This window comes from Electrophorus electricus, chromosome 2 (genome assembly GCF_013358815.1).
Source record: "Electrophorus electricus isolate fEleEle1 chromosome 2, fEleEle1.pri, whole genome shotgun sequence".
NCBI lineage: Eukaryota > Metazoa > Chordata > Actinopteri > Gymnotiformes > Gymnotidae > Electrophorus > Electrophorus electricus.
In genome coordinates this window covers 12919568-12947402 of record NC_049536.1, presented here as the reverse complement: position 1 = coordinate 12947402, position 27835 = coordinate 12919568, and the positions used below count along the sequence as shown (strand labels likewise).

Genomic DNA, 27835 nt, shown 5'->3' with positions numbered 1-27835 from the left:
TGAAGTTGTGTAGGCTTACTTCTATACTACATTCATCAATGACTAAGCGATTAAGACATTTACACTACAAAAATGCTATAGAACTGAATACTTAAAAGAACCCCGTTGGATACCATGCTAACTTTTTTTTTTTTAAACTTTTACTAAATGCTGGTGTGCCATAGTGGTCACACCTCTTGTAAGGCGGAAAGAAAGCGGTGGGAACAAACAAGCAAGCAAGCAAATAAACAAATGTAATGCATACATTTTTTTCAAACACTTAGAAAAATTTAACTGTGCTAGCTAACATTATCTAAGTTACCAAGCAGATTAGCTGTTACCTGAGTGCATCATGTCCTTTAATTGCAATTCAAGGAATTTAATGGAATTCCTTACTTCAGAGATTAGATAAAATGCAGCAGAGTAGGTCATTCATGCTGATGAAAATAGTGTACAACATATGCTAGCGTGTTTCATTGGGCTTTGCTGCATTCTCCAGGTTCTTCATATTGGAGTTTTCTTTTAGGCATGAGCAATATCCACAAGCGCTCCGTGGATGTCTTATAAGTAGGCTACAGCTGTTCTCGATAGAAAAAATTGTTGAATAGTCAATAGTCATAGTGATTATATTGTTTGAAACTAAAATTGCATGTAAATTTGCATGTTTACTATATATGAAAATTGAATGGGTAGAACTGGCATTACTGTTAGTATAATTTCAGTTTTTCATTTAAAATGACAATTTTATCCAATGGGACATACAAGTATGACCAAATTGTATTTGAACATGTGAGGGTTAAGGGCCTTGTTCAGGGGCCCAACAGTGGCAACTTGGCAGCGGTGGGGCTTGAACTGGCAACCTCCTGATTACTAGTCATATACCTTAATCACTGAGCTACTACTGCCCACAAGGGCTATAGTTTTCCTCAGACCTCAAAAAAAGCAGCCTTACTGAAATAACCACAATCATAGTAATAGTCAATCTGTAATAGAATTTGTTTAGGAAATATCCTTCCTAGCATTAGAGTATGGCTTATTGATCTGGATTTCATTCATAATAAGGTGTTGTGAGTCACAGTGCCCTTGATTTTAAGGACAGCAGTGATTTAACCAGGCTAACAGGAGTTCTGTAGTTTTACTAATGCTGTGTTTTCTAGCTGCTTTTGGAACACCATAACCTCACTACCTTGTGAGGTCTCCTACACACTGGGACTTTGTCTGTGACTGTCATATGCTGGTCATTTTCCAGAATCAAATCATAAACACCAACTGATATGTCTCTCTCTGTGAGTATGTGCAGAGTTGGGCGCTTAGGAAAACATGCTCTTAGGTCACCACCCAGCCTTTCTGTGACACTGTATTGACTTTGCAAATGCTTTGGACATACTGTAATCAATAAAGGCAGTTATGAAAATTAAATGTGATATTAAGGCCTGCTGTTATTCAAAAACAATTGATAAAAGTGTTTCTCTGTTGTTGGTGCTGTTGTGCTGTGGATAATGGTACATAGTAGGAACCTACAAGTGTATAGGTTAGAAAATATTAGAAAATTGTGATTCTGTGGGAAAATATTCACATACCCACAAATGTTTAACAAGGATGTTTAGGTAGGACTTGAGGAGCAGCAATTCAACTGCCTCACTGTGGAAAAAAAAGATAGCTACACAAATAAACTCCAGAGTGAATAAAGTAGGACTCTAGGGGACATACAGCATCTGTGTTTTTCTGTGTGTCATCTGTGTGTAACAGCATCCCCAAAAACTCTCTGGCCACTTCCTCTCACTGTTCCAAATCTGCACTCAACCTCATAATTCTCATGTCCTCCAGATAACAACTTTGAGGGGTGTCGTTGGCCTCCAGCAGGCTGTGGTAGAAGATCCCTGGAGCTGCACTGTTTTTGGTGTGGAATCAAAATGTCACAGTGCGTGTACACAGGTGCTGCTCCACTCTGGAGTTAACAGAAAGAGGTTGTTTTCAGAAAACATATTTTTCAGAAAATTGTTTTCTGAACTGAGCCTGCAGCTATAGGAAGTCAGACACATGGTGCCATAAGCAGTTCTACAGGCCTATATACAGCATATAAAAGAGTGGCCTTCTTGATAATTATATATACAAGAATATGTATGAACATATTAAGCACAAAGCTTTGTTTTTTTGTTTTTTTGTTTTGTAATAAGTCAAATGTGTTTGAGCAAGTAGCAAGTATTTTCCTCCAAATCTGGTGGCATGCTGGTATGAGGGATCTTGAACCATTTGTCTATACAGAATGATCAAAACATTTAACATTTCTTTCATGTGCTGAATGTTATTTCAGTTTACACAATGGTCTTTAATTGGGTATAAGTAAAGAATGAGCTGACAATTTAGATCTTGCTTTAGTTTTTAGTCAACTACTTTTGTATAGTTTTTTTTTTCCCCATGTATCACATTAAAAGATTTATGTAAACAGTGATTTGGTCAGAATTTCCATGATGTTTAAACTGGTCATATTTACAAGGGTTTTGGAGTTAGCTGCAACTAAACTTTAACAATTCATCACCAGCATATTTCACAATAGGTATAACAGTCCTTTCATTATGTGCATGACATTTCTTATGCTAATATACAATATATTGCTGTCATGAGTGACAGTTACAGGGTAGTTTAGGACAAAGAAGGTGTGATGCCTTGCTTATTATTTTCCCCAGTCTAGTACAAAGTTCCTGTGCCAAATAAATAAATATCTAAAATAAAGAGGACATAAAAGTCACAATATCCAGTAAACTAAGACAATCTCAATACATCTGCATGTTAATCATGGCACTGAACTTACATATGTACCCCAGCCGCTCAGTCTCATCTTTTCCAGCCACTGCAGTATCTGGTGATCTGTTTCCAACAAGCAGTGCCTCACCATGAGACGGTATCTCAGGGAATCCTGTGCCCATTTAATAGCTAGACACTCTTGTTCCATAATTGAATAATGTGTCTCCCTGGGAATCAGCAACACCACTCAAAGGCCAACACCTGAAGTGTCTGCAGGATAAATGAATACTTAAAGTCTGGGCTTAGCAGCACCATATCATTAGTACCAGAAGACCTTTCACACTGCTCAGTCCATACATCCTTATTTGGTGCTGTGAATTTGATGAGATGTGAAAGGACAGAGGCTCTGGGACAAATATTAAGTAAAAACCTGTGATACAAACCCACCAGCCTCAAAAAAGACCTCACCTTGTTTTTAGTTGTTGTTGGGCTATACTTGTGGACAGATCGCCCCAATAATAAAGCCCAGATAATTTCTGTTTATTTGAAATGGCGCATTTCTTCGGATTACTGGTCAATCCTGCATGCTTAATCCATCCCAAGACCTGTTTTTGATGCTTACAGAGATCTTCTCAAGACTCATTAAAGAGGTCTATGTCACCTACATATACTGCTGTATAAAACACTGCTGCCTTGGAACAACCTATATATCAGTCTCTGGAAAGTCACTGGTGCCCCCTACAGGCCATAGACTCTAAACCCAAAAAAGATTATAAGACTATAAGAGGTCCTAAATGCAGTGAATTCTTTCCCTCTTGGCTCAGTGGTGCTTGCCAGTATCCTTTGCACAAATACATAGATGAGATATACTTTGCATTCCCCAGCTACTCCACAGGCTCATCAATGTGGGGCATGAGGTAGGGATTGATTATAGAAACAGCAATAATGTGTCTGAAATCAATGAAAAATATGATGGTCCCATATTTTTAAGTCACCAACACCACTGGACTACACCACTTACTTGAGGAAGGCAGTCAGCATTCGTTCAGGGCTGTGATAGCTCTTCTGACATGCAGGGCATCCTTTGTAAGACTGAGGTCATGTTGGATCAGGCTTGTATATCCAGACCTGCTGTCTAACAGGTCATGTCTGGATCAAGTAGCTCCTTCAACTGCTGTTTCTAATCTGTTTCTAGATGATACATCTCCTACTTGTTGACTGTTGCTAGTAGAGAAGTACTCTTCTTCTTTATAGGTTCTGCTCTAGGATGGAATTCTTTGAGAAAGTTCACATGGAATATTTGTTTCTACTTAGCCCTCTCTGGCATGCAGATCTCATAAGTCACCTTCCCTGTCTTGAGAAGAACTTCCTATGGGTCATGCCATTTGGTGACTTCCTAGTCCCCGGTTGGCAACAGCAACAGCTGTTACAGTAGAATACAATAGATGCTACAGTAGATGTTTGGGGGTTATATGGGGTGGTGATAATACCCTTAATAGCTAGCAGCTGATAGACCTGCGTGAAAAGCTCTGAATGGAAATTAATATCCTGATCAGTGATTATGTGTCTTGGTACACCAACTATGGAAAACAGCTAGATAAGGCAATTACCTCCAAAACCTTCAACTGGCTTAATTCAGTGCCACCAACCTTCTCCTGTGTCTCTCTTTCCTTGACTTAGGTGACTTCCCTGGCTCATTCTCATTCACTGATTCAGCGAAAGGCAACTCACACCGACTGTCCCTTATACTCTTTGTCTCTGTTTGGAAAATGTTTGACTGTTAACTGTTAAAAACACCTCTGTGGTGTGGAACATTTTCACATCCACATATACACAACACACTTTAACTAAGGTCTGGTCTCTCTTCTGCTTCTGGATACCAGCTCTTTAGAACTAGAATTTGTGGACATCCAGTATCTACAAGGTCATGAGCTGCCTGAAAATTCACAAGAACTTGGATCAAATTCTTAGACATGGGTTCAGCTGAATGTGATACGTCTGGTGTAGGCACATACCAGGCAACAGTGTTCTTCACTTTCCTCACTTGACCATATGGCTTGGTGTGTCTCTTCTCCCCGCAACAGTAACACCTCTCCTCCTGTCTGATAAATCTGTCTGACGGCCTGCTATAAATGTTGGATTTTCTTTAGGCTTGACCATAACCCCCCCATCACTCCCAACAAATTTGCTACTTAGTTCTGGGTTCCACTGGTTGAAACTGTTGCCACGAACTCCCTCCTGTGCTGAAAGGTAGACCTCTGCCAACCTGGCTGCCTCTTTTTTGCCATGCTCTTTGACCAACACTGCCATGTCTGTGCTCACCATTCTCACGAACTACAAGTTCTGATATTTGCTGGATTGTATGTTTCGCTGACCTATTTTGCAAAGAGTTCTTTTAATCTCACATACATTCAGCTGAGGCCCGATTCCACTTCTGATACCAAAGTGTTACAAGATAACTGAGCAATGATTAAAAACCTAGGACATTAAAAATGTTTAATGCCATTTGGTGGTTTACTGTTTTCCTAGTCCAGTGCAAAGCTGCAGTGCCAAAAGATAAATATAGAGGAAATAAAAGAAAAGATATCCGACAAACTGAATACAAAATGCATGTCAATCATGGCACTGAACTTAGATCTGTACCCCTGGCTGGTCAACCACAACTGACTGAGGCCTGTCATGACCACACTGTGCCAGTCATGGCAGGAAATGTAAACTACCAATCCCATCAGCAATCAACACTCAGGTCCTATAACTCCAGCCATCTGCTCTCTACACAATAAGAAAGCAGGTGGCTCCCAAGTGGTGCAACAGAAAAGCATTCACCATCAAGAGTCTACTGCTTTGAACCCCAATGATGCCACAGCCATCTATGGCCAGGAGTCCAAGAGAGCAAGAATGGTACTGCTTGTACTGTTGGTGGGTGAGATGTGGGTGAGATGGCATTACTCTGTCCCTGTCAATCACAGCAACATCAGCTAATCATGGACATATGTGTATTTGTGCCCTCCAAGGCAGTTAGAGGTTTCTTCCAAGTGCACTCTGAACATGTGATATGGTGGTCAGCCATTCAGAAAAAATATGATGCTTGGCTTCATGTGTCTCAGAGGATGCATGTGCTTGTCACACCCTCCAGGGTCAGTAGGTGTTGTGGCACAGTAGCAGCACAGAGGGCGCAAGAGAAAGTTCAAAGAGTAGGAACCTATGGGCTTATATAGGAGAAAACAAAAGTGGGAGAAATGGGGAACAGGTGTGTTCCATCTAAAAGGTTAGGTGGATGGGACCATGGCAGGTATGTTGAGTGTGTGAGTGAATGAGTGGGTGTGTCCCTCCTCCTGGACTGCCAGCTTACCGTGACAAATAGCCAACAGGTGAGAATTGGCATAACAATGAAATTGAGATAAAAAGAAGTAAGTAAATCAACACACCTTTGCATACTATCCCTCATCAAATGCATGCATTAAATTATCTACACCTCCCACTGAATGATGTAGAACAATTAATAGAATTTGTATTTGTTTTGCAGTTTGTGGGTGTGTGTTTGTGCTATATCTGTGGCAGTCACGTGTCAGTAGTGATATGCAAAGTTACAATAAAGTACATCTTTAAAACCATGATAATGATGTTAATGTCCTTGATTACACTTTATACAAGTGTCTAGCATGGAATGGACATGAGCTCTGTTAGTGTCTAAATAATTTCATTGTATCATGGTACCTTTCATTCAAAGCCATAATACTGCCTGCTCCCACTGCATCAAGTTCTTATTGTAAATAATTCTGGGTCTTACTCGGGCCCGTAGGGTCTTTTATTAGCTATCACTCCCAAACAAATTTTCACAAAGTCAGTATAAAAATAGGCAAACGTCCAGACAAAATTCCAGCTTCAAGGTAATTGCTTGTATTTTTATCTATGCCATGAACCTCTATCATTATTTATGCCACCATTTTAATAGAAAAAAAAAGTGTTGCGTAGTTTCAGAAGGCATACAAACAAGCATATCACCTCACCTCCAGCGGCTGTGCATGTCCTGCAGTGTGAAAGCTAACAGTTTGTTAGACATAAGCCTTCCTCGTTTCCCTTCAGCTAAATTATCCTCATCACATTCATCTATTCCCTTCATTTTGAATGTTGAATGTTTAGTGATGAATCCAAAGCAGATAACATAAAATCTTTCCATATGTTATAGAATTAGGGTTTATAATTTACATTTCCTATTGCATTTTACTTGTAGTCTCAAAGAACACACTTTTTTGCCCAGAGACTCAAATCAGCAATTGTACCGTCATCAGACAGAAAGCAGTATTCTCTCATTAGGTGTTGCAATTAATACCAACTGTATTCATACAACAGTAGTTGTATATCTTCTATTATAGAAAACTTGTCATGCATGACTTTTTGACTTAATTCTTTTAGATGAAATATCATATTATTCTCTGTTAAGGTGAAGAAGCACTAGTAGTTTGTGCTGAGTTCTCCAGTCTACAAAAACTAGCTATACATCATGCTTTAATTATTATGATTATTACTTTTCTAATACTTCTCCTAGGACTGCTGCACATATTACAACAGAGTAACAAATCTGAATGTCAGTCTTCCCAAACACTTTTGAAAAACAAAATGCACAACAATTACACCAAAATGACCATATTTTGATCAGTTTATAATTTGAATATCACTGTGTCAAATTTCTGTTAAAATCCACTGTGAGCTGTGCCGAGAGAAAGGTAGTTTTAGTTTAAAAGATTTGGTAACCTCAGGGTTAACGGGACATGCTGTCAGCACCTAGCTTACACCAGGATCCATTTAATTTCGTGAAGCTGGTTCATTTTTTGCAATGTTAAAAAGTTTCTTTTCACCCTTTTTCTTCTGAGCCACAGAAATCTTCAGACTGTAACTGTAATATGCACAGTAAAAAAGAGAGCAAATATTAAGCCAAATTAGTAAAAATTACCGAGTAAATGCTTTTGAAAATATAATGTCAACAAAACGTTACTGTGAAATAACAAATAAGCCTGAACCATTTTTCTATAATTTAACCAGCTACATTCCTGAGATAATTTCCATCCAGAAAACTCGAAGAGCATTACTTTTTCATGTTCCCCAATAAAATCTTAAATGGAATCAATACATATGGAATTCTTGTTGATCTGGCAACAGATTCACTACAACCAATCAACTTGTCTTTCACTCCACTACGGCCAATGGCCAAGTGTCTTGTAAATATGTGTTGCTGATAGAGTAGAGCTAACTGGCGGCTTTTTTTCACAAGGACAGTTATTTGCACTGGGAGGGGAAAGGCAACAGCTGGGGATCCATAGCAACCGTGGATAAACATGAGTTACTATATCAGGTAAACGCTGACAAATTTGTTGATGAGAGTGGAATTTCCGCACACTTATAAAATAAAGCACAATGAGGAGTCATCACGAGATTTAACTTAATAGCTACAGTAGATTTATTAACTTTTTCAGTGAGTCCTATTGCATGTTCGACAAGCTGCGGCTTGTCCAGCTAACCTTAAACTAGCTATATTGCTATCCTAGCTAGCTAGCTACTTCGCTAACCATAGTAAACGTTAGGTTAGCTGGGTAGCCTACAAGCATTTTTGCCCTTTTCTGTTGTTAACTAGATAACTTGTGAGAACAAATATTCCTGAATATGTAGACATATAGAACAATAGCTAAGGAAACAACGTATTTTACTCGGTACAGAAAGGAAAAATACATATGGATAGCCAGCGAACATGCATGACCTGATGCTCTGTTATTTATTTATTTATCTATCTATCTATCTATTTGTTTATTTATAAATACGAGGTTTAATAGATAGCGATAGGTTAGGTACTTCGCGTCCAGTCCCATAGCCGAATAGCTTGCAACCCAGGTACTGTTGGTTAGCTAGCTGACTGTTAAGATATTCTATCTGACTGTGGTTAATTTATCTAGCTGATAAAAAGAACAGTCTGACTTAACGAGATCAGATAGCTATAGCTAGACCATGAACTTAGAAGTTAATCATATTGCTATTATTATACTCTTTTATTACTGTAAAATGCGATGCTGGTTTAATACATATTCATAGCTAGCTATGATACAAGCATAGATGCTGACAAAAAAATGTTGCGTCAAGCTCCGCTATTACCAGCTGCGCTTTAACATTTTTGAAAATATTTTGGTCTGTAATTTTACAAAATGACTTGAAATATGTAACGCTAAGATAGCTAGGGTTAGCTGTTTTGATAGAACATCAACAGAAACAGGTAGGTATAATATAGAACATAGGTGTGCTTTGATAACTAGTATCTTACTGTATTTCTTTTGCGGTTAGTGTGTTAAGATAGCTAACTATGATTGTGTAACCTGATTCAGTTTTCTTGTGGTACTTGTAGCTGACAAAGCAGACTAGATGGCTAGCAAGCATACCGTTTAGTGGTATCTATTTTCTGAATGCATTTTGCTGTTCTGTGAGGAAGTTTAGCTTTATTGCCGCTGTTTCTTGCTGGTCCTTAGATTACCTTTGACATGGCTGTGTCCTGGAAAAAATTGAAACACCATATCCTGATGAAGGGCGATGGAATGCAAGATAGCTGAAAGTGATTTTAATTGCAGGCTGTGGTTTGAATTTATCCATTGCCCCTGCCTTTTCGAAACACACCATTTTGTATTCCAGAGAATGTTGCATAGTATCTGTAGAATCAGGGGTGGTCATGAAAGTAATGTTTTTGTATCCCTATTTGGGTCCTTGTCCTTTGTCCAAGCTCCTGTAAGGGGACTGTGAAAATTTGGAGCCCTTGACCTTTTCTTACTTCTGCTCCAAGAGTCTTCCCATCTGTAATGATTTAGACATGAATGCTGGCAGTGTATTCCCGCTAACAATCTGGTTGTTCAGCTCAAAAGGTTTAAATAACACTCATCCGAAAGAAAGTGTTTATGCCTTGGAGCTTGAATCGGAACTGCAGTGATGTCTGTTTAGAACATCAGAAAGTTGTTTCTATTTACTCCAAACATACGAAGGGGCACAAAGTTATGTTAATTGTACAGAATTTCTGTTTATGTAGACAGTCCATTCATAGTATGGAACAGAACAGTAATGTACATGAGCAAGTGATGGGGAGGTTTCTATAGCACCACACTCAACCGTGTTCACCTTCATCTCCACTGGTTCTCTATGTCCAAGGAGGCACAGTTATATGTGCCATGAAAAAGTCTTATTTTTTAACCACTTTTCCACCCCCTGTCTTTTTCCTCCTACTGATATGGTGACTCACATTGCAGTAGTACCACCTTCAAATTTGTTTAGAGCAGACATAGTGATAGATGTAGTCCAGCCTATACAGCTCAGTAGTAGGAGTTCCCAAAACATCATCTAGAGAATGAGAAATGGTAAACCAAGCTGCCTTAGATGAGAGGCTGGCTCAGACCTTATTCATTAAGTATAAGGTCAGAAAGAACTAATAACCAGAATGTCCATGCCTCACCATTCAGTCAGTCCTACAGACTGGATATTAATTCTGTTTCTTAGTACAGTGGATAGATTCTAATCATGCTGTTGTTTCTGGTTGCCTAGTGGCTACATGGCTGTTTTTGGCCATTAAATGTAATGAAATCATTCTTATTGCAAACAATGTAAATGATATGACTAACTCCACAAACCTGTTGACATCATTAGTAAAAAAAAGAAGGAAATTAAAGAATGATTAAACCTAATCTGTGGTGATGAGGGATGGCAGGAATTTTAGACTGAAGTAACCTAAACTGGTTATATAGTGGTGTGAAAAGGTGTTTGCCCACTTCCTGATATCTTATTTTTTTGCATGTTTGTCACACTTAAATGTTTCAGATCATCAAACAAATTTAAATATTAGACAAAGATAACATAAAATGCAGTTTTTAAATGAAGGTTTTTATTATTAAGGGGAAAAAAAAAAAATCTAAACCTACATGGTCCTGTGTGAAAAAGTGATTGCCCCCTAAACCTAATAACTTGTTGGGCCACCCTTAGCAGCAACAACTGCAATCATGCATTTGCCATAACTGGCAATGAGTCTTTTACAGCACTGTGGAGGAATTTTGGCCCACTCATCTTTGCAGAATTGTTGTAATTCGGCCACATTGGAGGGTTTTCGAGCGTGAACCGCCTTTTTAAGGTCATGCCACAGCATCTCAATTGGATTCAGGTCAGGACTTTGACTAGGCCACTCCAAAGTCTTAATTTTGTTTAAGCCATTCAGAGGTGGACTTGCTGGTGTATTCTGGATCATTGTCCTGCTGCAGAACCCAAGTGCGCAGAATTCATGGTTCCAATTACCACAGCAAGTCTTCCAGGTCCTGAAGCAGCAAAACAGCCCCAGACTGTCGCACTACCACCACCATATTTTACGGTTGGTATGATCTTCCTTTTCTGAAATGCTGTGCTACTTTTATGCCAGATGTAACAGGACATACACCTTCCAAAAAGTTCAACTTTTGTCTCATCAGTCCACAGAGTATTTTCTTAAAGGTCTTGGGGATCAAGATGTTTTCTGGCAAAACTGAGACGAGGCTTTATGTTCTTTTTGCTCAGCAGTGGTTTTCGTCTCTGCCATGCAGGCCATTTTTGCCCAGTCTCTTTCTTATGGCAGAGTCATGAACACTAACCTTAACTGAGGCAAGTGAGGCCTATGGTTCTTTGGTTGTTGTGGGATCTTTTGTGACCTCTTGGATGAGTTGTTGCTGCGCTCTTGGGGTAGTATTGGTCAGCCAGCCCCTTTTGGTCAGCCAGGTTTACCACTTCCATGTTTTCGCCATTTGTGGATAATGGCTCTCACTGTGGTTCGCTGGAGTCCCAAAGCTTTAGAAATGGCTTTATAACCTTTTCCAGACTGATAGCTCTCAATTACTTTCTATCTCATTTGTTCCTGAATTTCTTTGGCTCACAGCATTCTGTCTAGCTTTTGAGGATGATTTTTTATTTTAATTAATTAATTTATTTATTTATTTATTTTTTGGTCTACTTCACTTTGTCAGGCAGGTCCTATTTAAGTGATTTCTTGATTCAGAACAGGTGTGGCAGTGATCATTCCTGGGTGTGGCTAGAGAAATTTAACTTAGCTTTCCAAGGATGTAATAAACCACAGTTCATTTATGTTTTAACAGGGGGTTAGGGTGGGATGAGTGGGCCAAAATTCCTCCACAGTGCTGTAAAAGACTCATTGCCAGTTATCGCAAATGCTTGATTGCAGTTGTTGCTGCTAAGGGTAGCCCAACCAGTTATTAGGTTTAGAGGGCAATCACTTTTTCACACAGGGCCATGTAGGTTTAGATTTTTTTCCCCTTAATAATAAAAACCTTCACTTAAAAACTGCATTTTGTGTTTACTTGTGTCATCTTTGTCTAACATTTAAATTAGTTTGATCTGAAACATTTAAGTGTGACAAACATGCAAAAAAAAAAAAAGATATCAGGAAGGGGGCAAACACTTTTTCACACCACTGTAGCTTCAATTTGCTGTATGCTATAAGACATTGTCTATTGTGAGAGAGCCAAACAAGTACAGTAAACAGACTTGAGTCACTTAGTGGCGCCCAGCAAGTTTGCTTGTGTATGTATCTGAGTATGTTCTGTGGTTAACCAAACAGAGAATACTTTGATTAGCCTTTGATTAGAGTGCTTCCTCTCTTGTCTGCTTTGTACAAGAAACTCTTATGTTAGTTTCTGTCAGCCTGATTTTCTTCTCTCTTATGAACTGATGCTATGGCAGCATGCAAAGGGGCCACAGGCTTGGACTCTGCTGAGACTGCTGTTGGAATGTTTTTCCTTTTGGTCTTGTTTTGTTTGAACAGAGTTTGTTAATTATCTCCAGAGGGGACTGTCTGTAGGTAATGCTAAAAATTGACTGATATGCAACCTCATACGCAGAAAGATATTCCCTGAAGTCCAGGTATCCCAGCAACATCGTGAAGCTCCCTCTGATGGTTTCCTTCTATGGATGTCGTCACTCCTCTGTGTGTAACCTCAGGCACTCCTTAAATGGAAATGAATGGAATTACAACTATTGGATATTTGACAAATGCTTAAACTAAATATGCTAGATAATGATGATACAAAAAAACATTTTAGAACTTCTGTCCTTCAGTTGATCTCAGGTTTATAGCAGGTTGTTTGAGGTAACAGAGAAGTAAACTCTTAATGGTCCTATAGCTGAAGGCAGAGTATGGCGTTGATTTGAAATTTACTTTGAGTTACAGCTAACCTGTGGTATTGCTGCCTAACTGATGATGAGCATGAATAAAGGACACAATCACACACACCAACTCAGAGTTCCACTGGATATAAGCCTAAATCATGAAAACTGAGTCCTGCTATTTTTATTATTGAACTGACCGTTGGAATATGACAGGCATTGTCAGATGTGTTTTTGTTTGAACAAGATGTATTCGCTACACTCACAGTTCCAGACCAAAGGCTTTTTGCTCTATGGTGGCCTGGGTTTTCAAAGGATGTTTGAGAGGCATTGTTGCCATAGCAACTGCCAGATCTCAGAGCTCACCTGCAGGGGTAGGGGTAGGGGTGTGGGTGGACCTGAGCACAGGTGGAACTGCCTCACCCAGTCTGAGTGCATATCAGGTCTCCACACGCTGGCACACTCATATTGACACACACCATGGACTCTGTGAAGACTCCTTCTCAGCCTGTCTACAGTCGCTGGTCATACAGGTACACCCGCATACACAATACAGGGTGTGGTGGGGGATGCTGCTGAGTCAGAGGGAGGTGGTAGATTGGGGTGATGTGATATTGCTGCCTTACTGGATGTCTCCATGTATCATGTGCGACGTCCCTTATTTTGGACCAGGATACTAAACTTGTGTCAGGTTTGGACTTGTTTGCTGTAACTACGCAGGTGTCAGATGTCTACTCACCTATGCACTCTAGTTAACTGCGACAGTGAGATTTGAAGTTTGAATTTAATGACTTGGAGCTATAGATTATAGCTCCAGCTATTGTTGATCTTGTGTGTGGGTAGGTGGAGGCTGTGTGTCTTTGTGTGTTTCTGTGTAATAACATGCAGCCTTTGTCTTCACTTTAGTAGTGATTGTGTCACTGATGCTTGTGTATTGTGACTCTTTTGGGTGGGAGATCAGCACGATGCAGTCTTCAGTCATCATTTTCAGCTTGGAAAAGCTCACTTGGCTGTATTAACTTACATATGTGAAAACGGATAATAACTATTTGCAGGGAAAATGCAAAAACCTTATACTGGCACTATAATTATGAGCCTATATTATACTGGTGACTGTCACAGGTCAGGTCATGTATTGGGTCAAATGTAGTCTTCACATATAACATTTGAAGGGATATCTATCCTAAAACATGGTACCAGAGTCATTAAAACCACTGGATGCTCATGGTTTCGCTCTCTACTATTATGGGGTTACATGCAGTGTGAGGTTCACTGCGTTGGTGAGAAGTTTGTCAGTGCTGTCTGTGATGCATCTTACTGCCTCAATGACATATGGACACAGTCCATTTCATCCTCTCCTCTCTTCTCCTCTCCTCTCCCCTCCCCTCCCTATTACTATTAGTCCTAAAATGTAGTGGTTCTCTCTGGATCAGTCAGTATTATTATGCTTATCACCTAGGCTGAGGGGAAGAGGGGAAGTTTTGTTCAGCCCTGGCTACAATTTATTCCGAGTACAACTGAGAGTATATGTGATAGGGGCATATTACAGTACAGGATATTGTGATACGAATGATTGGAACTCTCACTATTCTTTCTATACAATGACCATAAAATACAAAATGACTGTGGAATGTTTGGCTAGTCTTCCAGTGAGCAAATAGGTAAAGGTTGGTGGGTGAGTGTGTGAGTGGGTGTATGGGTAGTGTTGTGTTTAAAGTAAGTGGCTGTCAGAGCTCTGTCAGAGCTAGAGGATGCTGGCTGCACAGAATGTTGACATGTTGACATGGGTATCCATTGTTGCAAAGTAGGTGCCACACCAGCAGGAACGTGCTCTGCCACCTTGCCTGTGTCACACACACCATGAAACATTTAGATATCGGAGACTTAAGTCAGGACGCGACTCTCTTAGTGCTGCAGGTTTAAAGGGGAGTCCCATCCTGAGGAGCAGCATGCTGGACTTGGAACAGAAGGCACAGAGGTACAGGGCGATGTCAGTCCTGCTGCCTCAGTGAAAGAGGGCCAAGAAGTGACAGATACTCACCATAGCTTCCCTATGATTGACTAACCTACTATCATTTTGTGTTCTCTATTCTGTGTCTGTCTGACATTACGTTGGGAACAAAGACCCTCGAGCTCCTCCAGCTTCTCTTCTACTTCTACAGCCAGGTGAGATAGAAACACACCTGTCCATTAGACCGACTCATTCATGTTAAAAGTTAAAGAACAGCTAGAGTTAACTTCTTTATTTTCTTTATAATCACGTTTTGTAATTAGCAAATATGATTTGTAAAAAGTGATGTATTGAGGGTTGTAAGGCCAGAAATAATTACTGCCTTTAGTTACAGGTCTCTATGCTCATGCCCTAATGTAACATCTGTTATCACTTATGCTAAAACCTATCGCTTACTACATTTACATTTACATTTACGGCATTTAGCAGACACTCTTATCCAGAGCGACTTACTAGCATTACCAAGTACCACTAAGTCAGTTTAGAGCTCCACTGACTGGTCAGCTCCCTAATGAAATAATATTCTCTATTATGTTTTTACGTTTGTATTACTTTGTAAGCTTGTCAGGTTTTTTGATGGTTTTGTTTTATATGTAGAATGATGATTTGGTCTTATCTTTCTGTTATTGATTGACATGATCATAACAACATAAACACTCCATAACACCCTGTAGCCCATACATCAGCCATCCTCAGGCATTCTCACGTTCCTCCCTAGCAATTTCATGATGCCTCAAATCAAGCTCAGGCTTCTCCACTAACACCGCAAAAACATTCAAATACTCAAACACTTTTTTATCACACTCATAGATCCCCATTTAAATGTACCTGCAACCGAACTGGCATGTCACTAACATGTTACCAACTTGAAAACTGCACCCCACTCACAAATCCTATAAACTCTACAACTTCAAGACTTTAAATTACTAATTCAGCAGGTCTGAAATCCAGAAGGTCTGAAAGTAAACATTTATGAATGCATGAGGATGCTTTTGATCCTCTGTTGTGGTCTAGCAGTTGAAGACAATGAAGACTTACTGTTGTGCTGCTGACTACATCATAATAAGACATAGATGACTGGCAGTCACAGGATGTGCATTTGTAACTTAAGTGTAGTTAAATGTTTAATGAAGGTTTTGTGTTTGCAGTGCACTGGATGATGACAGCAACAGCCTCAGACAGCAGAAGCTGGAGAAGCAGGTATTTATTTATTTTCCATTAACGCTGATTGGATCTACTGATCAGATCTATATATACATAAAATATACAGACACCACCAGCCCTTTTTTATTTCCTGTGATCAGGTCATTGATTAAATAGTCTAGATTATATTGAACAGAATCCATAACCGCGAACTTTGTAAATGAGGGCATTTATCTATGCCAAGAGTTTGAAAAGTTGGTTTGTAAATAGATTATTTTCTGTGTTGAACCACTCATTTTGTAATTTACTCACATAAATGATTAATTTTGTTCTTGGATGAATCCTTGTCAGTTACATACATGTGTTTTTCAGACTTGCTTTTTCTCAGTACAAAATGTTTTTTGCTAGAATTTTGGTCTGCCTTCTCACAGAATGGGTGGGAATTAGTGAATCAGATGCTAAAACCAGCTGCTAAAAAAGTGAGAGGTAGTCAATCAGCTGTTAAAAAAGCAATTAATGCATTGTAAGCCATACTAATACATTAATATGTTATTTGTACAAATTAAAATATTAGAAAAACTAATATATTAAAGCTAGCTAGGTCTTTAGGTAGGTGGCGAACTTTATCGATTCTTACAAAATAAAAGTGGTATCTACATCTGATGCAGGAGATTTGTTGCAATGCAAAGTTTAGTTCCAACTGTAATCCAGCACACTCAGTTGTAGTATTCAGATTCTACTTAGTGTTTTCCCTATCTGTGTACATCTTTTTTACAATATACACAAACACTTGTCATACAAAGGCTTAGGCTTGTAAGATAAATATTCACACAGTAACCATGTGGACATGATTTGTTGTTTTTGTATATATTTTGACTAATAAAATGGGGACTCTATTAGTTTGCTATAATTTAAAGATACTTCATCTTATATAATAATATTAATTTACAGCTCATTCTTGGTGATGGCCAAGGTTCTGTGCATTTCCTCGAGGTAATGTTGCAGGTATCATTGATTAATAATTAAAAATAAAAAAGGAATGCTTCCTATGTAAGTAGCAACAGACAGATTTCATGTGCTTGCTTTTTGTCATTCCAGTAGTCTTAAGTGGCAAGTTGGTGCTGACGTAATGGGTAGTGTGAATTTCGAGACCGTTACACACTGAATGTGAAGTGAAAAAGCAAAGCGAAAATGTGAAATATTCATACACAATTCTTTAGTCTACAAACTATACACAGCGAACGCATCGCAAATTATTTGGGAAATTTGGCTGTCTGGTTAATTTTTTTTCGCCGGGAGAAAAATGGCCAAGATGAACAAAATATCAACGTGATGAAGACGTTATTTTCCTGCTCACAGAAAAAGGAACATGCCTATACTGGGTACATCAGATTTTGGGGGGAAAAAAAGAAACAAGGATAGTTTTGCTGTCTCTGTACAGTCATGGCCAAAAGTTTTGAGACTCAAATTTTGGTTTTCACAAAGTTTACTACCTCAGTTTTTTTAGATCCTTTTGTCAGATGTTTATATGGTATAGTGAAGTACAATTATAAGAATTTCATGTTTTTTTTTTTTTTTTAACTTTATATTGACAAATGCATCCAGTTTAAGCAAAGATTTCATATTTACTGTGTTGACCCTTATTTTTTAAAGACTTCTACAATTCGCCTTGGCATGCTGGATATCAGTTTCTGGGCAAAATCTTGAATGATGGCAACATATTCTTGCCTAATCAGTACTTGGAGTTGATCACAGTTTCCATGTTTTTGTTTGTCCACCCTCTTTGTGAGGATTGACCACAGGTTCTCAATGGGATTTCAGTGTTTTGTTCACCGAGCCATTTGGTTATCACTTTTGCTCTGTGTCACGGTGCTCCGTTATGCTGGAAAAAGCATTGTTCATCATGAAATTGCTCCTGGATAATTGGGAGAAGTTGCTCTTAGAGCATGTTTTGATACCATTCCTTATTCATGGCAGTGTTCTTAGGCAAAATTTTGAGCAAACCCACTCCCTTGGATGAGAAGTAACCCCACACGTGAATAATCTCAGAATGCCTCACTATTGGCATGAAACAGGACTCATGGTAGTGCTCACCTTTTCTTCTCCGGACAATCATTTGTCCGGCTGTCTGAAGGGTGCTTCATCAGAGAAAATGACTTTACCCCAGTCCTCTGCAGTCTAATCCCTATACTTCCTGCAGAATGTCAGTTTGTCCTTGATGTTTTTTCTTGGAGAGAAGTGGCTTCTTTGCTACCCTTCTTTACACCAAGCCATCCTCCAAAAGCCTTTGCCTCACTGTGCATGCAGATGCACTCACACCTACCTTCTGCCATTCCTGAGTGCTGCACTGGTGGTGACCCGATCCCATAGCTGCATCCTCTTTAGGAGCTGGTCCTGGCGCTTGCTTGACCTTCTTGGGTGCCTTGAAGCCTTCTTCACTGCAGTTGAACCTCTCTCCTTGAAGTTCTTGATGATTTGATAAATGGTTGATTTAGGCACTATCTGACAAGCAGCAATGTCCTTGCCTGTGTTTGATGCAATGTAATAACTGCACATGTTTCCTTGGAGGTAACCATGGTTAACAGAAGAAAACTTCAAGGACCACCACCCTTTTAAAGCAACCAGACTGTGATATCAGTTAACTTGTCCTCGTTAACACTTTCTCCTGAGCTAACGAGATGATCATTGAAATTATGTTAGCAGGCCATTTTGTGGCAGGGCTGAAATGCAGTAATTTTTGTGATTAAGTTAATTTTCATGGCAGGAATTAATTGCAATTCATCTGATCACTCTTCACAATCTAGAATTAATGCAAATTGTCACCAAAAAAACTTTGTAAAAACCGAAATTTGTGCGAGTCTCAAAACCTTTGACTGTAGACCCAGAGCTGCGACTAGCAGCTTGTTGTCATCAAAACCAGCTGCATTCTTTGTATGTTGCTATGCCAACACCAGAAGCGATGGTGATTGGTTAATGACTTTTTGTCGCTGGTGAAAGTTCGAATAGAGGGCGAATAAAATTATCGCATTTTTGTTGTCCGAAAAATTACGATTAGCGTTTAAGATACCGTCATTATACATGCAATCGAATTGACATCGCCCAAATAAATCACAAGGGAAAATTATGTTTGGTGTGTAATGACCTTTACTCCGTGGTTGTGGGTCACATTACCTTGAGCCATCAGTCACTTTTTAGTGTCCACTAGGTCCTGACCTCATGTCAAAGGCAGGTCAAAAGCAAGAAACTTATTGGACTTAAAACGAGACACAGAGAGACGCATGTAGAACTGAAAAGGATTCAAAATACTAGAAATGAAATATTTGATTTACAAAACGTTATTTATTTTTAACTTTATTTATTTTTAAACTCTTGATATAAATGAAAATGCTTTTGATTTCTTCATTATGGATTCTACTTTTTGGTTCTCAAAATATTTGACCCTCAATTGCAAAATATTTTGAAGCCATAAAGTTGGCTGCAGACAGTTAACTTATAAGTAAAAAGAACGTACAAAAAAAGAATAGGGAAAAAAGGTAGCCTGTGGATATAGCTACTGAGTAGGTGTACCTAATAAAGTTAACTCCATGTGGGTTTTTACTTTTGGCAGTTATCATCTCATATGATTCACACCAAATCCGACCAAGGTTATTTTTTGTATGGCTGGCTCTTCAAGGATCTTATAAATGCTATTCATTTGCACCTATAACAGTACAATCAGCATGATGTTTATTAATTTTTAATATTATCTTCATAATTCAGATAAACTCCAGGTATGCTAAAGTGATAATGCCTTATTATCTGTGTTCTCTGTGTAATGATATCCTTTCTGAGTGTGGCTTTGCTTGTAGATTTTGGAGTGGATGTGAAGGGCAGTTAAGGGACTGATGGTGTGTTTGTGTATGCAAGTTATAATTTAAATATAATTTAAATAGCCGTTGTCACAAAGCACCTTTACAGTGGCAAGGAAAAAGTCCCTAGAGCATGAGGAAGAAACCTTGAGAGGAACCAGGACTCAAAAGGGGTGGGTGGCAAGAGGGCATCCTCTTCTGGCCAACAATGGACACTACAATAACAGTGAGCTTTGTAGAGAGCTGTATGTGATTACTGCAATTACTAATTAAATTCTTTATAAAAATATTGAAATATGGAATAATGTAATTGGACCAGTAATTAAGTTATTAAATCATGCCCAGCCCTTTATGTTCTCTGATAATATTTGATTCTGGTGCTGTGCATCAAGTGTCCCTGTAAAAGACTCATGTCTTTCTGCCACCTACAATTACACAAGAAAGACCATCCCTAGACAGGCATACGTAGTGACAAAAGCCATACATGCTTGAATGTGAAATTGCTGTAAATTCTTCTGAATATTCCAGCTCTGTTAATCTGATTATGTACTGCATGCAGGCATCCTTTTCCTGTTTGAAATTACCCTAGTTCTCCCCTGTGTGCCTGGAATGGTACAGCCTAAGACTGAGGCTGCCATCTCCCCTGCTTTCACCTCGCTCTCACTCTCATTCAGATTCTCTCTCAGTTCCTTTCTCGTGCTGTCTCTAAGATGTCTTTATCGTATCTCTGTCTTTCACTGCTTGCATTACGTTTTTCTTCTGCTTGCCAACAGTAGTTATACACACACCCACATTCATTTTCTTTTTCTCTCACATACTCAGTTTTCTGTCTCTTGCTTTTTCACGCTCTCTCAAGCCATCTCTCTTTCTCTTTCTCTCTGCCTATGAATATGAGAGCATGAGATTGCTGATGGAAAAGACTGCTTTTGCTGATTTGAGGGACAGGCATAGCTGGACATAACTTCAGTAGATTGGGGACATAAAAATAGTGTTGGCTGTAACCCTGCGTACCGCAGCACTGCCACCAGCCTGACAGACTCCTGCAGTCCTGTCTGATTCTCACAGGATGTCCACTTCTCCAAATCTCAATATGTGTGCTTGTTCAATAAGAGAGTGGTGGGAAAAGATGGTTTATGTAGTCATACGGCTGGGGGGGGGTGCGTTCATGTATACACTGCACATCTTATTGTAAATCATCCAGTTTTTTTGTGTGTATGTGAGAAGAAAGTTAAAATTAATCAGGTGAGTGTGTGTGTGTGTGTGTGTGTGTGTGATTGAAGTAAACGTGCACAGTGTGTTTGTATGCATGTGTATACTGCTTTATGTTCTATTTTGAGTTCCACACTTCCTGAGCTGTGAAGCTAACATCTCTGTCTCATTAATTTACTTTAAATTCTTTTAGTTTTATTGAAAATAATAAGCTTTCTGTGACCTAACTTCCGGATGGACTTGGTTATCTTAGTTTCCATTAATGAGATTTATCCTGAGAGCATGTGGATCTTTTACCTTTGTTGTTCAAGACTTTTTATGAGAAAATAATTTTACAGTGATAATCAGATGGAGATTATATTCTATTTTATACATTACAAAAGTTAGGCACTTTTAAAAAGCTTTCAATCTATTTAATTTTGTCCTTCTGTCTTAAGTTGCATATTTAACCAGGAATAAGTCCAGCTCGTTAGTGGAAAAACTGTCAGGTGATCCCTTTCATAGGAAACCATTGCAACACACCTTGAATGCCCCAATAGGCCTGTCCACTCACTGTGACTGAATTAGTTCATAGTTCCAATCTACTGTTATTGATTTTCCATAATAATGGCAACTTAAATCACCAGCCATATTTTAAATCCCCGTGAACTCCACAGTATTTAGGTTAGCGCTACAAAGGTTGCAATGTGATTTCACAGTACACAGCTATAGTTGGGTAATGATAGAAGATGAGAATTAGAGTCCTGATGTTTGTTGTACTATATTTATATTTAGACTTCCTTGCAGTGGCCATCAGTGTACAACTATGCCCTTGCAAAGAGAAAGAGAGAGGGAGAGAGAGAGAGCGATATTTAAGAAGAGAAATAAAAGTATTTCAAGGAGACACACAGTCTTCCATGTCTGTTCCCATAGGAACATGTACCTGCTTTCAGTACTACCTCTGAAGGGATGTACCCAAACGCTATTTATTTATTTACTTATATAGCCCTATTTTGCTTTATCCTTAGCCACCACATAACTCTTCCACTCACGCTGACCTGCATGATCAGCGTAAGAGGAATCAGCTCAGGGTTTTCAGCATACTTCTAGACTCTCATGACTCGTGGCAATGCACTTCTGTGGTTACTGGGGTTTATAAGGGTTCACACCTCTTTCAGCTGTGTCTCCGGCAAATAAACCAGAATTCCCCTTAACATCACAATTAGGTCAGCTCACTAAACACTGCTTTCTCAAACAGGATCTGCCTTGTGTATATACCTTGTGCTCAGGACACAGGAGCCTGGTCCCAGTCCGTCACTGTCACAAGAGTGTTAATGTGTTAAATGTCTGTTTGCCATCCGGTGTGTAGCGGGCGCTATTGGAGCAGAAACAACGTCGAAAACGCCAGGAGCCCCTGATGGTGCAGCCGAACCCAGAGGTGCGTCCGCGACGCTCTCGGCCCCGCCGCAGTGAGGAGCAGGCACCACTTGTTGAGTCGCGCCTCAGCGTCACCAGTGATGTCATCCTTGATGGTGAGAGACAGGGGAGGGACTAAAGAAGGTGTTACTTGTATATAGCTCAAAAATACTGAATGAAGACCTGTAGTGCATGCTATAAGGTAGAATTAATGGCATATGCATGAATGCTGCTTGTTTTCTAAGATGATAATGGCAGCAAACTCAAAATCTGTAAACCATGCCATTCATGAACTAGCAGCAATCAGGGCCTATTAGATGAGCCTTTGATGTCTTAGGATGATTTGATGATATTCATAATGCTGAGTGTTTATATCTAGACTATTCGAGATGACTTGAAATTGTCAGAAATGTTCAGTCAGTAGAGGGTGGAGGAGTGTAGGGTCCTGCACTGAGGGCTGAGTGTTTGACAGGTGTGAGGCCTGTGGCAAGAGCAGGGCCATTCTCAGGGGAGGATCACAGCTGTAGCATGGAGTGGGGGGACTGTGAGGATATCTGGACTCTCTTGGACCCTCAGGCAGCAAGGAGAGGAGTCAAAGTCAGCCTGGATCCTCTCATACCACTTACAACTTCGGACGTTAGAGATATTAGAGGTGGGATATGAGAGAGAGGAAAGTGGCCTTAGGCGGCAGCCAGAGGGTATGAACAGGAATGAACATGGTGGTGTGAGTCTGGGTTGTGAGTGTGTTTAGCCCAGCGGAGGTTGATTAGGCATCTGCGTCACACTGAGATCTCAGTGGGAGCCACCAGATTCACATATCTTTAAATGACAGGCTTGTTTGTGTGTGGTGGTGTTTTGTCTTTGCTATTGTGTGTATGAGAACGTTTGAAGCATGTGGACTGTAGGGTGGTTACTGTAGTGCAGGAGACTCCTTGGCTGGCAGGCTTTAGGCATCAGACCAGTCAAAGAGATGCAGAGTGTACAGGCAAGCAAGGGGATTCTACATCCTCCTAGCTTATCTCATTAGGGCATATTAAAGCTTACACCACACACACACACACACACACAAATCATACACAGAAAGCAGTAAAAAAAAAGAAAAAAAAAGAACATCAAAACATTAGTGTGTTTGCCAAATCAATCTAGGAACACACCTTTCTCCTATGCTAAATGAGAACCCAGGCAGTGGTGTTAAAACAATCCACTTCTCCAGCAGGTATTGATGGGCCAGCAACCTTCCTGGGATCAGAAGCACCTGATCTAGGGACCAATATACAGGTGCTGTCAGTAAGCCAACCAGAGAAGCCCTCTCCCCCTCCAGCTGAGGAGCCAGAGAGAGACGGAGACACAGACGCGCTGCTGGAGCCCAAAACAGACATACACACACTACTACAGAGGCGAGGTGACTACATAAACGCACACATGCATGCCTCAACAGCACACACACAATGGCTAGTCCATGCTCCTGCTGGTATACACAGAAGCTCACAGAGCCCTGCAGGGCCCAGCCGCCAGTGTTTGCTGTGGGTACGCAGAGTGAGTCAATTTAGCTGGGTTTGCCATTTACACAGCTCTGCTCTGCGGACACTCAGAGTGAACAGCTCAATCCTAATACTCCCCATATGACACTATATGGGCAGTTTAATTTTTATTGGGCAACTGCCAGTCAAAGACTTCTTAGTGCATTAATATAAAAATCGTCTTAGGTTTAAAACTTTAGCAGAAACAAATGTAACCTTCAGGATGGTTTCCCATGGATTAAAATTAGAGAGACTGTCCTTTGAAGCCCACCTAGCTTCTTTAAAATTATTATCCTCGAATGCTCTAATATTTGAGGTTAAGAGTGATATATGGCACTGATGTGGCATATATCAGAGAATCTCTCTGTGTTTTGTCATTCTCAACTTCTTCCCTCCTCAGGACTCTCAGGTAGTATGAACTATGATGAAGTCAGTGATGGTGATGATGATGATGATGATGAGTCTGAAGATAGAGTCCGCTCACTTTCTCCTAACACAGAGTCCATGCGTCCTGCCTCCGCCTCCAGCACCAAGTCCAGCACTGTGAGACCCTGTGTCTCTTTGTGCGCACGTGCACGCACACACACACACACACACACACACACACACACACACACACACAAAAGCCCTGCCGTGTGTGCGTATGTAACTGGATATACCCACATGGCACATATACCTAAACACACTCTCATGCTTGTGAGGTGATTCAGCCTGCTGTTTCTGCCTCCATCAGGAGTGTGTGGCAGTGGGCTCACCCATGGTGGAGGCCCCCTCCATTGAGGTGGACAACCTGGAGGAGTTTGTGCTGCGGCCGGCCCCGCGGGGCATTACTGTCAAGTGCCGGATAACAAGAGATAAGAAGGGCATGGACCGCGGCCTGTACCCCACCTACTTCATGCACTTGGAGCGAGAGGATGGCAAGAAGGTCAGAGGGGCATGCAGTAGTCAAGAAGTGCCACCCGGGCTGCTCTGCCTTTTTATTCTCACATTGTCTGCCTCTCTCTTTCTCTCAGCTATTCCTGTTGGCTGGTAGAAAAAGGAAAAAGAGCAAGACCTCAAACTATTTGATCTCTGTGGATGCCACGGACCTCTCTCGTGAAGGCGAGAGCTTTGTGGGGAAACTGAGGTGAGTGCAGGAATCTGCCAAAGTAAAATACCTTCTACCTGCTCCCTCTTTCAATGTGTACGGACCATCTCATGGGTCGTCTTCTCCACCACAGGTCGAATCTGATGGGGACCAAGTTCACAGTATATGATAATGGAACAAACCCTAGCAAGAACCCAGGAGCGTTACTGGAGGAGAGCAACACAAGGCAAGAGCTAGCAGCTATCTGCTATGTGAGTATATGTAGTTACACACTTACACACACACAAAACTGCCCAGTGTCTCAGCTGAATGAACACATGTGCCTCATGTTTTCTCTGTAGGAGACCAATGTGCTGGGATTTAAAGGGCCACGCAAGATGACAGTCATCATCCCTGGCATGAATATGAACTTTGAGCGCGTTCCTGTTCGCCCCACTAATGTGAGTTGAATATACACTAAGGCTCTATTCCTCATTGTGGATGGGCACAAATCACCCACTCTCACACAGACACTCTCCACCCTCTCCACTCTTCTCATGGCTGTTCAGGTGTGGCAAATGGTCCAGATTTTTTTCTTGACAAATTCAGTATGAGAGATTATGTTTTAAATTATAGTTTCATAATTCCTATATGTATTTATTGTTAACAGGATCAGGAGTCATTATTGAGCAAATGGCAGACTCGGGCAATGGAGAATCTGATTGAGCTGCACAATAAGGCTCCAGTGTGGAACGATGACACTCAGTCCTACGTGCTTAACTTCCATGGAAGGGTCACGCAGGCCTCTGTGAAGAACTTTCAGATTGTCCACGACAACGATCGTGAGTTCACTAACACTTGCTCATTTGCCCCTTTGTAGTGTCTTCATATGGCTGTTTCCCTCTGTCCCTCCCCATCCGTCTTCCTCTCTAAAGTATTCCCTTGTCTGTTTGGATTCTGAGAAGGCTCTTCTCTTCGTGTGTGTCTCCCCAGCGGACTACATCGTGATGCAGTTTGGGCGTGTGGCAGAGGACGTGTTCACGCTGGACTATAACTACCCCATGTGCGCCCTGCAGGCCTTTGCCATAGGCCTGTCCAGCTTTGACAGCAAACTTGCTTGCGAGTGACACACACCAGCCACCTCCATGCTCTCACTCTCACACACACTCCTTTACACAGACCAACAGTGGCCCGTTGCATAAAACATCATCTTTACTTAGGATGATTTGTTAAGAGCTACATTTCCCTCATTCAAAGTAATTAAATAAGTGTGTTGCTTATAGCATATGAAATGTATTCCTTAGGTGTTATTCTGTAGTTTCTTTCAATTCTCAGTGTTTAAGTTTGTTTTCCGTGTCATCAGCAATGTTACATTGTTGCTATGGAGACCTTGGTCTTGTAGGTTAACCTTTTGCTACCGTGTGATGAACCTAAGGGAATATTTTAACAAAACATATAAGGGGGATCATTTTTTTTGTGCAACTCACTTAACTTTCCCCATAACATTCTTCCTAGGTTTTATGCAACTGAACACAGAACCACATATTTCCTAGCAGGGACCTTTTTCCTCCCAGTCATCACTGAGATTCGGTCCAGCAGAGCACACCTTTTCTCTCTCTGTACTGTTAGCACAAAACTCTCCTAAAAGTCAACTTTTCATGAAAGTAAAAAAATATGTCCTGCTGTTCAGACAGCTTGGGAAGGGTGGTTCCTATTGATATACAATCAGGCATAGAGGCATAATGTCCAAAATGGAAATAAGATGATCAACTGTCAAAAGCAAAAAGGGAGAGATTTGTGTTTCCTTGCAAAAATTAAGAGAATGGAATGTCATCACTTCTACCAGTGTTGACTCTTGTATGGTTATCGTGGTTGTACAATAACCTTTCCTGGGAACAGAAATGAAAGCATGACCATTAAATGTAGAGTTCAGGTTGTGACGGGTTTGGTTTTTATGTTTTTTAAAACCTTTTAAATGGTATTGTATAGTTGTTAAGTTACATTTGTTTTTTAAAATGTACTCCTTTTCTAAAGACTGACATTTTTTACATCAGTGTCAGAGTGGTTTTTGCTAGTTCTTTGCTGTCTGTTTTAAAGTGTTGCGATGCTGGAATCCTTTGTTTACTTTCTCCCCTTTACAAACCATGACTCCTGGCCATTTCAGTGTCCAAGCTCTGCTGCCTGAAGAGCTCCTATACCATATATTGAAGTGAATGGATCTAATAGAGACGCCTTATGCCCCACAATTGTAATTGTAGGAATATTACCTTCAGAAGAAATAAATGTGTTTCCTCTTTTGGCCATTACACACAGCCTGTTTATGCCCTCTGCCCCTTTAATATATTTATTTACCTATGTTAACTTGTGACAGCCTCAAATATTGCAGAGTGAAATTGTGATCTATCCTTTAAATGTTCGTGTGGCCTTGATAGGTTTTTCTATCAGTAAAATACAGTGCAATGTTTCCCTCATGAAATGTAAATACCAATGAGAAAATGTAGTATTTTGGTAATAATGGCTGGTAAATATAATTTAAAAATGGCCTTAACTGTAAGTGTAGTGCAAAGAGTGCCTGGATGCAGTATAATTGACAATCGAGTCCACATCATGGGGAACTAAAGCACGGTTCTTTCCCTTTAAATTAGTGAACTCCTGTAATCCTGGTTTGTGTGTGTTTACATTATGTACTGTATGTGATTAATCAGTCGAAGTTTACTGGAAATAAAAAGCCCTATTTTGTGAAGTAATATTTTCT

General features: G+C 40.2%; 1 protein-coding gene across 2 annotated transcripts; it reads left to right on the top strand.

The window, feature by feature from the left end:
- The first annotated feature begins 8004 nt into the window (after positions 1–8004).
- On the top strand, positions 8005–27823 carry zmp:0000000711 (tubby-related protein 3). Of its 2 annotated transcripts, none has more exons than XM_027004061.2 (12): positions 8005–8077; positions 15013–15054; positions 16048–16099; positions 22448–22610; positions 23711–23896; positions 24415–24557; positions 24748–24939; positions 25028–25140; positions 25235–25352; positions 25443–25541; positions 25751–25922; positions 26074–27823. In XM_027004061.2, exons 1-12 carry the CDS (start codon positions 8061–8063, stop codon positions 26205–26207), a joined length of 1431 nt encoding a protein of 476 aa, XP_026859862.2. In that variant the 5' UTR covers positions 8005–8060; the 3' UTR covers positions 26208–27823. The 2 variants fall into 2 exon arrangements, with proteins under 2 accessions (XP_026859862.2, XP_026859860.2); XM_027004059.2 differs by having other exon boundaries at positions 23708–23896.
- The last annotated feature ends 12 nt before the right edge of the window (positions 27824–27835 follow it).